Raw genomic sequence first — 15,600 nt, forward strand, 5'->3', positions numbered from 1 at the left:
TTACCTGATAGATATATTTTTTCGTCAACAAGTAAGTGGCAAGAGGAGAAAAAGAGAGACAACTGCTACAGATGAATAGAGCATTAAGCGATATATCAACCAATTACAATGGTGAACCTTGTTTGAATTAAAATTCAATTTGTAAAAAGGTATTTAGGAAACAACTGAGTAAATCTGAATACTGAGTATTTGATACTAAGGGTTAATTTTTTAGGTGTGAAAACTGGTTGTCAATAAAATATTTCCTGGTAACAAACAAACTTCTATTGTCTTTTAGTTTATTTATTTTTTTAAAGATTTTATTTATTTATGTGACAGAGAGAGACACAGCGAGAGAGGGAACACAAGCAGGCGGAGTGGGAGAGGGAGAAGCAGGCTTCCCATGGAACAGGGAGCCTGATGTGGGACTCGATCCCATGACCCTGGGATCATGACCTGAGCCGAAGGCAGACGCTTAATGACTGAGCCACCCAGGCACCCCCTACTGTCCTTTAAAAAGTTCTCTAATTGCCTTTTTAAAAAGATGTTTTACTTTACTTTATGTGTGAGTGCATGTGCATGTGTGTCTACACACCCATACCCTGGTCCAGCATGATAGGTAGGGCTGGAGAAGATAGGTAGGGATACAGATGAATAAAGATTGGATATGTATTGATAATTTCTTTAAGCTGGAGAGTAGGTAGTAATGGACGTATGTCACAATATTCTTTATTTCTGGGTATGTTTGAAATTCTTCTTTAAAAGAACTATGATAATTTGAATCACTTTGCTCTCTTGCTTAAAACCCTGTAATGGAACCCCTATAAAATTATAAGCACATCATAAGACCACAGAAAATGAGGCAGGGCAAAGTATGTGAAATCAGCACCCAAAAGATAGCAAAAAATTCTCATAAAATGCAAATTAAAAGGATGGAAAGCTTTTGAAGAATAAAACCACAGAAAGCTGCAACTCAGAATTCTCAGAAGCAGACTGAAACAACAGTGAGGACTGATCTACCTCACAGAATGACGGAGAAGTGACACTCTCTAAGCCAACAAGTACAGGAATGATTTGCAAGGAATCACTGAAAACCTATGAAATGATTTCATCATTAAACTTTTCCCACCCCCAACTCAGAAAGCTCAATATTTTATATATAAGTATGCATGTGAGTGCGTGCACGTACACACACACACACACACACACACACACACTTCTATAAAAATGGAACCACCAGAAAAGGGAAAAAAAGTTCTTATATAAACTTTTATTTGCTAAAATTAAAATTTAATGGAAGGATTAGATGAGAAAGTCAAGGAGATCCCCTAGAATACAAGGGAAAAGAGAAAGACATAAAACTTAGGTGAAGAGACAAAACATAATGGACAGTGAATCAACATACGAGGTTCAATATCTGACTGGTAACAACTCCGTAACGAGAGACTAAAGCTAATGAAGAGGAGAAACTTATCAAAAAAAATAAAAGAGAAGATTTCTCAGAGATAAAGAAAAATCACAAGCCTTCAGAAGTAAAATAATCAAACAGTAAACATTTAAAATGTATTCAATTTAAACTAAAACAAAAAAGTTCAGTAAATGACTAGAAATTAAAAATCCAAATGCTTCAAAATAAAATGGCTAAATTTTAATATTCACATAAAGATGCTGTGTTTTCAGCAGCACAGTTAATCTTAAATTGTTAACAATTTTATTTAAAAAAAAATAAAGTCCATCTCATATAAAGTTTAAAAGAGACCAAGAAATTTCATAAAGTCTCTTAGAATTTTTAGGTAGTTATTAACTCACTAGTTAAAAACCTACTTGAAGACTTTTATCCTTTTCTTTAAAGGAGCCCATTAAAAATTTAAGACCTTTGATAGTTCAATGAAGGGGCAGACACAATTTAAACCATTACTTAGTATTAATAAAATTAAAAACAGTATATTTCACAATAGCCATAATATCAAAGTAAATAATAAATGATGCTCATAATAAGGTTTATTTACCTATTTATTAAAAGATTTTTTTATTTATTCATTTGAGACAGAAAGAGCGAGTGAAAACACAAGTGGGGGGGGTAAGGGTAGAGGGGGAGGGAGGAGAAGACTCCCCACTGAGCATGGAGTCTGCTGTGGGGTTCAATCCCAGGACCCTGAGATCATGACCTGAGCCAAAGGCAGGTGCTTAATGGACTGAACCACCCAGGCACCCCAATAAGGTTTATTTAGAACCTTCACAAAAACTAGTCATTTTGGGTAAATTTTCATGACAACTATACTTGGTCATAATAGCTGTCAAGAACATCAACTATACATTCTACATGTACAAAAAAATAATGTAAACCATTTCTTGAAGACTCAGGTTCATTAGCAACTTTATGTTGGAGGATATGTTGCTACTGGTGCCCCAAGACCTTGCACCCAAATGGGTAAACGGAGCCTGTTTCAAGAAGGCTAAGATTTTTGATCTTAGCGCCCACTACTACCACCTATATTGCTGAATGCCCAATCTTTTGTCCCTTATAATTTACTTTTTCTTCTTACAGACTGTTTGTTTTCCCCATTATCACTGCTTCCAGAAAAAAAGTTTGGCCTTTTTGCCACTAAGTTAAAGGGTTGCCTTCTTTGAGTGATTTGTGTTAACCCAATTCTAGCATAGCACATAGAATATTCAAGGGTACAGAAGAGGAGATATCTACTCAGCACTAATTTCTTGCTATTGTTCCCTTCCCACCAAATCAGTAGTGATATGACCACTCCAAATCAAGAGTGGTCTAGAAGGCTTCCCTTTGGAAAGTCAAGGTTATATCATCACTTACATATGTTTTTTTAAAAGATTCATGTTTGGAAGAATAGACTGTGTTGAAATGTTACAAGTGTAGAAACAATCTATTTGCAACAAAACCTTACTTCTTTCCAGCCACTCTGCAGCGTAACAACAAAAGGCCAAATTCCTCTCATGAGCTTTTGAGGCAGATTGCAGGGCTCAGTGCCACATAATAATCCTACAGGTTTTTAACTCTATCTGATTTGACTGCCCAGAGCTACTTCACAATCATCTGACTACTTGGTTTTATATTCTTGGGTAAGAATAAAGAAAAGGAGATACAGGAAATACAAACAGAAAAGGAAATACAAATAATCAAACATTTGAAGATGATCAACCTTATTGGACAGCAGAGATGTTTTTAAAAGGGTGAGACATTTTTCACCCCTTTGACAGGCAAATTTTAAAAATAATAATAGCGAGAACTGAAAAGAATGCAGGGTAACAGGCACTGATGGTGGGAATATAAGTGGTAAAGCCTCTTTTGGAGGAAATTAGCTACAACTAACACAATTTGAAATCAATAAAAACTTAAGATACAGAAATTCTACTTCTAGAGTATTTTAAGAAACATATATGTGTGTGTATACACACACACATTATTTGTAGGAAGGTGTTTCAGAATAATTTATAAAATTGTATGTGATTAAACAACCTAAAATTCTATAGAAGAAATGGTTATGATACATCCATACTATGGAATGTTATGCAACAGTTCAAACAAGACAGTTACACATGAGGACATTAAAAAAAGAAAAAAAAAAAGAAAAACTCTATGCCATACCAAGTAGATGTAGCAAATGGCAAAAATACTTTCAGAACAATATCATTTATGTAAACACAATAAAAACAAAACCATTTATTTTGATACTTAATGTGCATGTAAGGGACAGTAAAAGGTATGCAAAGACAGACACCACACTAATAAAAGTGTTCACCTCTGTTTATATCTGGACTTGAAGGAGGTTCAGAGGGAAATTTATCTGCATTGTTTGAATTTTGAAAAGAAGATACTTGTTAATAAAAATCAAAGAATAAGAAACAACACAGGTTAGGAATAACAAAACCCATTTGTTTTGTTTTGTTTTATAATCCATTTGTTACACATGTACACCTGATACTAGTATAGTATATGTGTACTACATGTGAGAAAGACTAATATACAGAAGTATATATGAAACTGTTAAAAACTACAAATCGCAGGATGACCTGTTACTATGTATCTTTACTGTTTAGATATCCTATTTTTATTTTTTAAATTAACTTTTTTAAAGTAAACTCTATGCCCAACATGGGGCTCGAACTCACAACCCCAAGATCAGGAGTCTCATGCTTTACTGACTGAGCCAACCAGGTGCCCCTGCTAGATTTCCTATTTTTAAATAAAAGTGTATTACTATAATTATCAATAACATCCAATAAAAGTATTTCCATTTTGAAGAACAGAATGAGCAGTAAGGTTACCTTCTGAACTTCACAGAAGGCTGTTACTTTGATTTTTTAAAATTAGTACATTCCTAAGTAGTCTGAATGTATTTATGCATTGCTTGAAAAAAGAAAATTAAATATACACTAATAGTCATCAAATCTATGTTTAAGAAAGAAGAAAATCTGGATATGGCCCCAATCAAATGCAACATTTAGAGTCACCTGTAAACTACGGTTTAAAACATAAATAAATATATAAACTTGGCAATGCTCTTAAGTATATGAGAATTTAATTTGCTAATTTTGATGGATTTTGCCTTAAAAATTAGTAGTTAAAATTATTTCCAAAAGGACATATAGAACAGTTACGTATATTCTTGGAATAAACCATTATAATACCAAAACAAAATATACTATCATATTTCTATTAACATGTACATAACAGCTTAAACGACTATTTACCAACATCATCATTTTGGTACATTTGCGTCCCATTCCTCATAGTCCCAAGGGGACAAACTCCTGAGAGAGAAGTCATTATATCGTCATAAGGAAGGATAAAACTGTTAGACTTAAAACTTCCAAATACAGACCAGTCTTAAGAACCTAGTGAAAAATACACATAATATTTTTAAGGAACTTTAAGTACCCCTTCATACATGTCTCTGGCATTGATATTATAAAATATACCTCTAAGCATATTAACAAAAGCTTTAATAATGAAAAAAGAACCACGCTCAGGTAGTTAAGTGTTATGAAGGACAATACCAAATGCAACTTGAGGCTCTAGATTTGCTTCTGGTTTGCTCTCTGTGCCTAGATGTAGGACTTATCATAGCAGCAAGCCTCAGTTTCCCAATCTGTGCAATGGAAACACCAAAATACTCTGTACACTTCATATAGTTATTTGTACCTAAGGAGTTAATGTATACTAAGCATACTAAAGTGCTTTGGAACACTATAAAGCACTATAGAAATACAAAAAAATATATTATAATAAAACACTAGCAAAATCCATTTTTAATAAAATTATACCCTATATAGGACTTGTAAAAGGCAATATTTTCTAGAAAACTATTTACTAGGGACACTGGCAAATCACAAGCATGTTAATTAAAATAGTGTCTATGGCAAGCCATTTTGCTTCTTTAAATACTTTATTACCACAAAATTCTACTTGTTGTCATATACAACATGAAAGATGACAAGCTTGCTAACCAAACCTTCCTGCCAAAATCTGTCATTCTTCTAAGAGCCACATTCCATATTCTTTCTTCAAAGCTTTTGCATATATTCCATGTTTCTTCCAATAGCCCTACGTATCCACTACCAAAGACTAAGGGCTTGCTTGGGTTGCAAGGTAAATTGGCATATTTGCCAGATCTCGTATAGACATATCAAGTAGAAAAGGATATTAAATGGCAAGTAAGCACACATGTGCATATACGCACACATGACTGTACACACACACATACACACAACACACACACAAGTGTCCTTCGTTCTTTAGGGAGAAATATATTTCTTACACAGCAAATGATCGTCACTTTAACAGGAAGTGCATAACACAAGCATAAGAAGAAAAATAGATCTTACTCACCATCTCCCATAGCCATTCAGATGGTCCAGGGAGCTTTCTCAAACCAAGAGGTCAAACAGCACAGCAAATAAATGCAGCTTGCTGCCTGCGCCACTGGGCTCGGCCTGCAGCCTGCAGACACCCGGAGCACTGTGTGACCCAGGCCGCGCTGCAGCTCTGCACCGCAATAGCCAACAGCTGCTACTCCACTTCAAAATAAAAGTCTGGGATCTTGCTGAAAATCCTCATCTATTTAGCAGAACCTAGCAGAGCCTGATCAAGATTATTCTTTAACTGCACATATGTGGTTATATACAGGTTATGATGCTTCTCCTTGTACTGGCTGCCTGAAATTTAATGTAAGAAAAGCTCTGGGAGCCAATAAATGCCATCCCACTGGGGGACTTTTAATGCAATCATCAAAACACAAGGCATGTGTTCAGCAATCATTTTCTGCTTCCCTAAAGATATCCATGTAATCAGTAGCAATCACATGATCTGATGGATTAACTGATTTGTGCCTTTTTAAAAAGGTTTTCATCCTTTTGTCATTACCTTTTAATATTTACAACAGAAGATTGCTAGAAGTGCACAAACAGGAATAGCCCAGTTTCCATGATTAACTGCTCTCATTATGCAGGAAGCATTTCTGGCTGCCGTAAACAAATCACGTCAAAGGCAGCCCATCAAAGGCTGCTCTGTGTGCGGACAGCAGAGCCACACGGAACAAAGCTTGCTTCTGGTGGAGACAGAACCTAGCCAGTGCGCAGCTGCAGGACACAGAGCACCCTCCATCCAAGCTGCACAACCATCAGCACATTGTCAAGCTCTGGGAAGGCCCTGGGGCTCATGGTCACAAACAGACATGTTTTAAAATCAATCTAAGAAAAGGTCTGCTTTGCTTTTCACTAATGTGTATGCTACAAGCATATAAAAAACTAGACTGCAAGTTACCTTATTGCCTCTTCTAAGCCCAGTTTCAAGGTAATTTCAAAGCCTAATTCCTATGCTTTGTTTTATTGCCAGCCTCCTAGAGCAATTCTTTTCCTAGCAACTGTTTCAAATAGAGAAGTGGGGAAACATTTTACAATGATTTCACCCCAAGACTTCATTAGCCCTACGCACATGAGACAAATCAGAATTATGCATAGTTTTTTCACAGGCAAAGAGAAAAAGACTTGCAGTCACAGCCACCAACACTGTTGGTGTTTACATCTCAGTTAGCGTAGGAGATGGTCTAGAAAGCTCCATGACAACAGGCCCAGCCATAATCACAGGGGGCCTGCAACTCTGTCTTTTCCTTCTTCAGGGCTGGTATTGCCTCCTTCCAGCCTTGATCTGATTAACATTAAACTTAGTTTCCTTCTAACAGCAGAGCTAATTCCACTGTACTTAGGGATTCTGCCTAACTTACTTTGTAATATGAGAATTAAAGTCCGGCTTGAAAAACCTTGAAGAGAAAAAAATACGCATTTCTCCCTTCCCTAAACTAAATGCTATGCTCAAATCTCTGATGATGTAATTTACTTTGTGTCTTGAGTGTGATGAACTAATTTGCTAGAAAATCAAGTCAAAGAATTCAACCAAAACTTAAATCAAGAGTATAGATATGGCAGTTATGAAAGAAATCAGAGACAAAAGCATGAGATGTAAGATTGTGCACTGAGACACACATAAGTGGAGAAGAGGTAGACTAAAGAGAAAAAATAACTCTTACAATCAGGTTATACCACCTTTATAACCTGGGTTTTTTTCTTTTTGTGTTTACTAAAATGACTTTTTTCATCCCAAAGCACTCTAAATCAATATATTATAAAAAGTTTGATGTTTCATTATTATGGCTTCAGGCACAGACACACTAAAAAATTTTATTTACCGTAACAGTTTGTAGAATATCATATGGAACAAATCTGAATGGAATGCCATGTTTGGGTGCATTCATAACAATTTGCTTTGCACATGTACATCAAGTGAGAGAGAGAAGAGATGGTATCTTCAATGGCTCTCAGTCTGTTACGTGCATGAACTATTTCCACAAGTTTTCATCTTCAGCCTTTATTTTGCCCTAAACTGTTTTTCTGTTCTATAACTTTAAAGTTTTAGGTTGAGTACACAATTATAATAAGCCAATAAGGGCTGAAAATTTTGTGGGGAAAAATGCAGAAATTAAAAAAAGAGTATTACTTTGGGTACAAACTTTTTGCCTTCAAATTATTACTTACAAAAATTCATTTTCAATGTTCAATTAATAGATTTCTCTACCTATAAAAATTATTAAAAAATTATTCATTGTCCTGGGTTGGGATGACATATACTATAATGTTAGTGGAAATAATTTTTTCATTTAATGGTTTTCACTTAGCTGCAAGGATTTTAGGAATAATTTAAATTAATTTCATTAAATTCCTTAAACAAAGAGTAGTTGTATTTCTTCCATTACCAACTGTAATCACTCTAGATATTCATTCGCTTATTTGCTTACTTGCTTGTTTACGATCTATCTCCCTCACTAGAATGTAGGCTCCCTGACTCAAGAACTTTGTCTTCTTCCTGTTGTGACATGATCTAATTTACATTTTAAGATCATTCTCATTCCTGGGTAGAAAATAGATTCTAGAGGGCAGACATGAAATAGAAATCTATTGCAATAATCCAGCTAAAAGCTGAAGACTTACAGTGGGGTTTTAGCAGTGGAGATAGGAAAAAAATGAACAAATTTTAGATATATTAGGATTTCAAAGGTAGACAGACTGGGGGATCAATTCAGGTTTCTAGCCTGAGCTGACGGTGGTGGCACTGACTGAAATGGGTAAACTGGGGGAACAACAGATTTGAGGGGCAGGAAGAGACAACAACAGGCTTTCCACTTTTGGACACGTTAAGCCTGAGATCCTATTAGGCACTCCAATGCAAATGTCATCGAGGCCACAGCTACTAAATCTAGAACATAAGAGAGATGAATGAGGACCAGAACCACACATTTAGGAGTCAAGAACAAATAGTTATCATTTAAAGCCTTTGAGTTGGATTACATTACAGAGAATACAGAAAGGAAGAGGAGAGACGTGGGCCCTGGGACTTGCCAACATGATAAACAGGCTTCCCTCTTATAGTCTCTTCCCTTATTAATGAATCCATTAAAGTATTTTTTCAATGACAGCATAATATTGTCATCAAAAACATCCTGACCTACTCCTACACCCCACTATATAACCTCTTAGACTTTAACATTCACATGTGACCACATTTGAATATTCAGATCATAATCTCCAATACAAAAAAATCTCTGAAGACTCCCTCCAAGAGAAAGAAATGCCAGATACTGACCCCAAACCTCTGTTTATCGAGAGAGAAACAAGAGAAAAAGAAATAGGAGCTAAGAGAATAGGGAATATAAAATCTTCTATTTTGAAGGAACAGAAATAACCTCACAAAATACAAGAAAGACAGCACTTTCAAAATAAACTGTATCCAAATAATATCTTAAATTTATAATATGCATTATACTTTTCTCTTAGAGTTGTAACTACATAGTCTGGAATACACAAATGAGAATGTACTATAAATGGTATAAAAACACAGCAGTCTCAATCCAAGTAATTTTAACAACTATCCATCTTCCCGCTGTTTCTGGTTTCTATGGAAATAGAGGTAATTGCTGGAAAAATAAGGATAAGGTACTTAAAACACCTTCTTCTATTCAGAGAAGAGTGAGAAAACCTGGCAGTCAGGGTGAGGACTGGTAGTGCTGAAGTCAATTTATACTTCTGGAACTAAGTTTAGATTAGGGTAGACACAATCTTTTTAACACTAAACTCTCACTCCATCTGCCTTCCTGCAACACAACAAGGCTCAGTCTTGGTTTAACCCAGAGAAAAAGAACTAAATTATATTAGTAACTAGTTTTTCCATTATTTGACTATACAACTCACACACCAATTTTCCCCCCAACATCAATTACATTACTAAGCTAACCACACTCTATTTATTTTTAAAGATTTATTTATTTATTTTAGAGAGAGAGAAAGCGCGTGCATGTGTGCACACGGGGAGAAGCAGAGGGAGAGGAGAGGGGAAGCAGACTCTCGGTTGAGTTCAGGACCCTGAGATCATGACCTGAGCCAAAACCAAGAGGCTGACGCTTAACAGACTGAACCACCCAGGCGCCTTCCCACCCCGCTCTCTTTAATAGGAACCTCCTTTCCTAGGTGGAAAAACCACCTATACTATCTTCGGAAATAGAATATATTCTTCACATACATGGATAAAAACTAAAGTCTAGGTAAACGCCACCCACTAAAACCAAACACAATCTAGCAATCTTACAAAAAGAAGAGCAACCACAAAACTGAGTAAGTGCCAGAATTAACCCGAAACCTCCTTGAATTCCAACTGAGAAGCCAAAGATGATCATGCTGGTGAAGTTTCTACTTCTAGGTCTCTTCACCAGTATCATCACTGAGAGTCTACACATAGGTGTAATAAAGCCCAACAACCCCAAAACTTTTACTAAAAACAACTAAGTAAAACAATTACTTTCGGGATAAAAAACCCATTTTATGCATGGAACATGGAAGGCAAGAGGGTCAACGTATCTTCAACCCAGAAGCTACAAAAAATAAGGCAAAAAAGTAATACCAGTTTCCACAGTTGACCCAAAATTAAATTTTCAGTTACTCTAAAAGAGAGAATAGGTAATAATTAGCAGTATGTAAAGACTTTGTTATTATACCCTAACTAAGCTTCAATCCACGAAATCAAATCTGCTGAATCAGTGATATAATAGTTGGCTTGAAAACATGTTTTAGTATCTAAAAGTTTGCTAAATAATCTTAGAAATGTTTTAGAACTGGAATAACTTAATTATTCTTACCTTTGCAGATACTCATACCACCTGAATTTTGCACTTCATCAAATTTGGCAAAAATCATCTCTAACCTGGGAATAAAGAACACATTTTGTTTGTTCTATATACAGTTTAAATAGAAACAATTTCTCTAACCACCTCCCTGAGAAAAATAAGTTCAGGGATTCAGTCAGTCTCATACAACTCTCTTTTACAATTACCTCACTTACGAGAGAAAACACCAAGCCCATCTCACTTGAGTAGAGAAGCAGCCAAACACAGGCAGCATCTACATGCACACAGTTTCATGTTTCCTCATAAAATTATTTCTCCAAACCCACCAAAAATACTTGTTACGACCTTATAATAAATGCACTCAGTCACCAAGACCTCTTTAAAAAGTACATAAAATCGGGCGCCTGGGTGGCTCAGTTGGTTAAGCGACCGCCTTCGGCTCAGGTCATGATCCTGGAGTCCCTGGATCAAGTCCCGCACCGGGCTCCCTGCTCGGCAGGGAGTCTGCTTCTCCCGCTGACCCTCCCCCCTCTCATGTGCTCTCTCTCATTCTCTCTCTCAAATAAATGAATAAAATCTTAAAAATAAAAAAATAAAAAGTACATAAAATCATGCAAAGGAAACGTAAGGCAAACATAAAAACAATGAAATATAAGATGCTAGAAACTAAAGTGATACGGATATGACTGATAATCTGACATTTTCTCTATTAAACTACTTTCTTTCAACACCAATTCCATTACTCTTCTGATTATATTCAGAATTATTTCTACACTTCTGCTATCACTTTTTTTAAGTTAACAATGTGTTTCTTATTACAAAAGCAATGTACACTCATTATAAAAGAAAACGAGGAAATATAGTTAGGAAAAAAGAAAAAACTCAAAACACAATCCCAACATCCAATATTTTTGAATTGTATGCTTTCTGATGGTTTGTATTTATTTTTTTTTTTAAAGATTTTATTTATTTATTTCACAGAGAGAGACACAGCGAGAGAGGGAACACAGCAGGGGGAGCAGGAGAGGGAGAAACAGGCCTCCCGCTGAGCAGGGAGCCCGATGCAGGGCTCGATCCCAGAATTCTGGGATCATGACCCAAGCCTGAAGGCAGACGCTTAACGAATGAGCCACCCAGGAACCCCGATGGTTTGTATTTATATATAAATTTTCTTCAGATCAAAATGGGATCATGCTGACAGCAGTATTTTTTAGTTTGCTTTGCCTTTACTTTCCAATATATCATGCTATGATTTATTCTTTTTTTTTTTTTTTTTTGAGAGAGAGAGAGAGCAAGCATGCACGGGAGGGGAAGGAGGGAGGAGAGGGAGAGAAAGAATCTCAAGCAGGTTCCACGCATAGCACAAAGCCCGATGTAGCGCTCAATCTTGGGACCCTGAGATCATGACCTGAGCTGAAATCAAGAGTCACTTAACTGACTGAGCCACCCAGGCGCCCCTATGCTCTGATTTATTCTTAAAGTTATGACTTAGAAATCTGGGCCAGGGAAGAGGGCCATTGTCATTTTGTTTTTAATTGCCAGATGTTCTCTGACTTACCCTTATGTTTCTGTCACAGTGTCATTTCTATAACCTTAGTTAAGCTGTGGTCCATATCCTGTCATTTCTCACTTGTAAACTGAGGATGCAGACACTTTCTATCTTAAAAATATATTTTTTTAAAGTTGAAAACCTTCTAGGAACTCATCATAATGTGATTTTTTTTTTAAAGATTTTTTTTTTTTTTTTGACAGAGAGACAGCGAAAGAGGGAACACAAGCAGGGTGAGTGGGAGAGGGAGAAGCAGGTTTCCTGCTGAGCAGGGAGCCCGATGCGGGGCTCGATCCCAGGACCCTGGGATCATGACCTGAGCCGAAGGCAGACACTTAACGACTGAGCCACCCAGGCACCCCCATAATGTGATTTTTTTTTTTTTTTAAAGATTTTTATTTATTTATTTGAGACAGAGAGAATGAGAGAGAGAGAGCACATGAGAGGGGGGAGGGTCAGAGGGAGAAGCAGGCTCCCTGCCGAGCAGGGAGCCCGATGCGGGACTCGATCCAGGGACTCCAGGATCATGACCTGAGCCGAAGGCAGTCGCCCAACCAACTGAGCCACCCAGGCGCCCAACCATAATGTGATTTTTAAACTGGAGCCTTACCTCCTACCCCCACTGAATTCAACAAATAAAAATATTCACACATCTGAAAGCATTTCAGTTTAAAGACATTGGTTGCTTCATCCTACAGAGTAGTATCTTCCAGAGACTTGAGCAGAGAGCAGACAAGTTGCCCAGAGACAAGATGTGGACAAGATGAAATGGGGGAGGGAATGCTGGAATTGGAAGGTGGGACACCTCAGAATGAAGACCACACAGGCCAGATACAGAAAGGAGAGGAACCAGGAGAGCTCTTTGGGTAAAATGGCAGAACAAGATGTTAAGAAGCATGAAATTAACACTCAAGAGTAGCAAAATGGGAGTAAGAAACTGAGGACAGAAAGCTCTGATAGAAGAGAACTGATAAGGAATTGAGGTGGGCAGATAAAACATACAAGTCCTTAACTGAGCTACCCAGGCACCCCAGAAAGAAAAAATTTTTAATTATTACTTTAAAACTATTTGATTCAATGGCTTTATAAATAATACTTAAGCTTAGGTATTTTAATAAAGAAGAATGTTCTTGATATAAATAAGGGTGGGCAAAACCAGAAATTTTACCCTAAAGGGCTATATCCAACAGGAAATTTCAAAATCACAAAGGGAGCAGCATTTGATAGGCAGAAATACCCTTTTGAAACATAAAGTTAGAAAATGATTACTATATGATAAAAGAATATAGTTTTCAAATAAATGCAATATTCAGTATAAAGTTAAAAGAGGGAAACAGTGGAACAATCATCTGAAGAAATGGGTAAACCAAAATTCATTCATTTTTACCTTATAAAAGTTTTAGACCCTTTGACATAAAGGGGTCCAGTGACGATTCAAAATACTACCTACAAAATAATGAGGTCATATGCTAAGGATAGAAAACATTCTGGCATGCTTGAAAGAGCAAAGCTCATCACACCTTGTACCCTCCCATTCCCTACTACCTGTCACTGCTCTGGTCTCAGACTCCTTATCTGCCAAGTGACTCACCACTTCATGGTCGGAGAAACCATAAATAAGAATGGATGGGATTAATAGGTCATTGGCTTATTTCAGTAAGAACATTAAAGTGCAGGCTATCCCCATATGGTAAAACTCCTATGAGATTGATTCTGATGGGGGGGAAATCAAATAAGGGGTTTCCCATAACAACTAAAATTACTTATTAAAAAAAACAACTTAAGCAAAAAGGAAGATTATAGGCTAATCTTACCTTGAGCATAAATGCAAAAATCTTAAACACACATATGGACACTTAATTTGTAACAAAAGGAACACCGAAGAAAGACGTTTTCAGTAAGTGGTGTTGGTCAAGTGGATACCCACATGGAAAAAAAATGTATCTGAACCCCCATTTCACACCACTTTCAAAGAAAATACCCCACGGACTATAAATCTAAATGTGAATGAAACTTCAAGACAATCACCCAGAGAATGTCTTTAAGATATTAGGATAAGCAAAGATTTCTTAAACTGGGCACAGAAATGTCTAATCATAAAGGAAATGTCTAAAAACTACATCAAAATTAATAACTTACGTACATTAAAAGACATCATCAAGAAAGTAAAAAGGCAAGTCACAAGGTGGGAGAAGATATCTGAAACATATACATAGCTGACAATGGGCTTGCACCTAGAATGTATGTTAAAAAGTCCTACTAATCAATTTTTTTTAAATGACAGACCACCCAATTTTTAAAAATAGGCAAGAGACCTGAAAGGACACTTTAAAAGAACATATCCAAATGGCTGATAAATACATGAAATGGTTCTCTTCTTTATTAGTAATCAGAAAAATGCAGATTACCACTATAATGACAACACCAGAAACCTAAAATTAGTAAGATTATGACTAATAATGCTAAATATCAGTGAAAACATAGAATAATAGGAACTATTATTCTAGTTCCAGCAAGAACTTATTCTAGTTCTTATTATTATCTAGTTATTATTATTCTAGTTCTATTATTCTTATTATTCTAGTGCCAGCAAGAATATAAATGGGTACAACCACTCTGGAAAACTGTTTGTCAATATCAATTACAGGTGAACATATCTGATGGCCCAGCAATTCCACTCTTAGATATACTCTAAGAGGTGAATACATAGGTACACCAAAAGACATTTACAAGAATGTTTTTAATAGCATTATTCAAAAGAGCTACAAACTGAAAACAACTCACAAGTCCATCATTAGTATGGATTCATTAGGTAGGACTTACTCATAAAAGAGAAAAGTAAATGGCAATGAAAACAAACCAACTACGGCAGATCCAACAACCCAAATGAATTAAAACAACAACAACAAGGGGCACCTGGATGCCTCAGTTGGTTGAGCAACTGAGAGTCATCTCGGTTTCAGCTCAGGTCACAATCTCAGTGTCGTGGGATCAAGTCGTATGGTGGGCTCCTCACTCAGCAGGGGGTCTGCTTGAGGATTCTCTTCCTCTGCCCCTCCCCACCTCAAATAAGTAAATAAATCTCTAAAAAATAATGTTAACTGAAAGAAGCCAGACACAAAAGAGCACATACTATATGATTCCACTTATATAAAATTCAAAAATTCAAGAATTAAAAAGGATTTAGGCAGGCTTCTGGATGATTATAATGTTCAACTTTGCCACCTATGTGGATACATGGGTGTATTCACTTTATGGTAATTTACACAGCTGCATACTTATGATTGCATACATTTCTGTATGGATGTCATACTTGCATAAAATTGTAAAATTATTTAATAAAAAATACTTTCAATATAAATTTTAAAATATATA

At 36.2% G+C, this 15,600-nt stretch overlaps 1 protein-coding gene across 35 annotated transcripts in view; it reads right to left on the minus strand.

Annotated features, from left to right (window-relative positions):
• CLASP2 (cytoplasmic linker associated protein 2) overlaps window positions 1-15,600 on the minus strand; it is a 182,613-nt gene that overhangs the window by 130,760 nt on the left and 36,253 nt on the right. For 34 of the 35 annotated variants that reach the window (XM_078073999.1, XM_078073975.1, XM_078073973.1 and 31 more), the window contains exon 7: window positions 10,689-10,753. In XM_078073999.1, coding sequence (XP_077930125.1) covers window positions 10,689-10,753 — 65 coding nt within the window. Of the gene's footprint in view, window positions 1-5,836; window positions 6,442-10,688; window positions 10,754-15,600 lie in introns of those variants that run through there. The other variant, XM_078074001.1, reaches the window with a different exon arrangement.

The sequence above is a fragment of the Halichoerus grypus genome, chromosome 1 (genome assembly GCF_964656455.1).
Source record: "Halichoerus grypus chromosome 1, mHalGry1.hap1.1, whole genome shotgun sequence".
NCBI lineage: Eukaryota > Metazoa > Chordata > Mammalia > Carnivora > Phocidae > Halichoerus > Halichoerus grypus.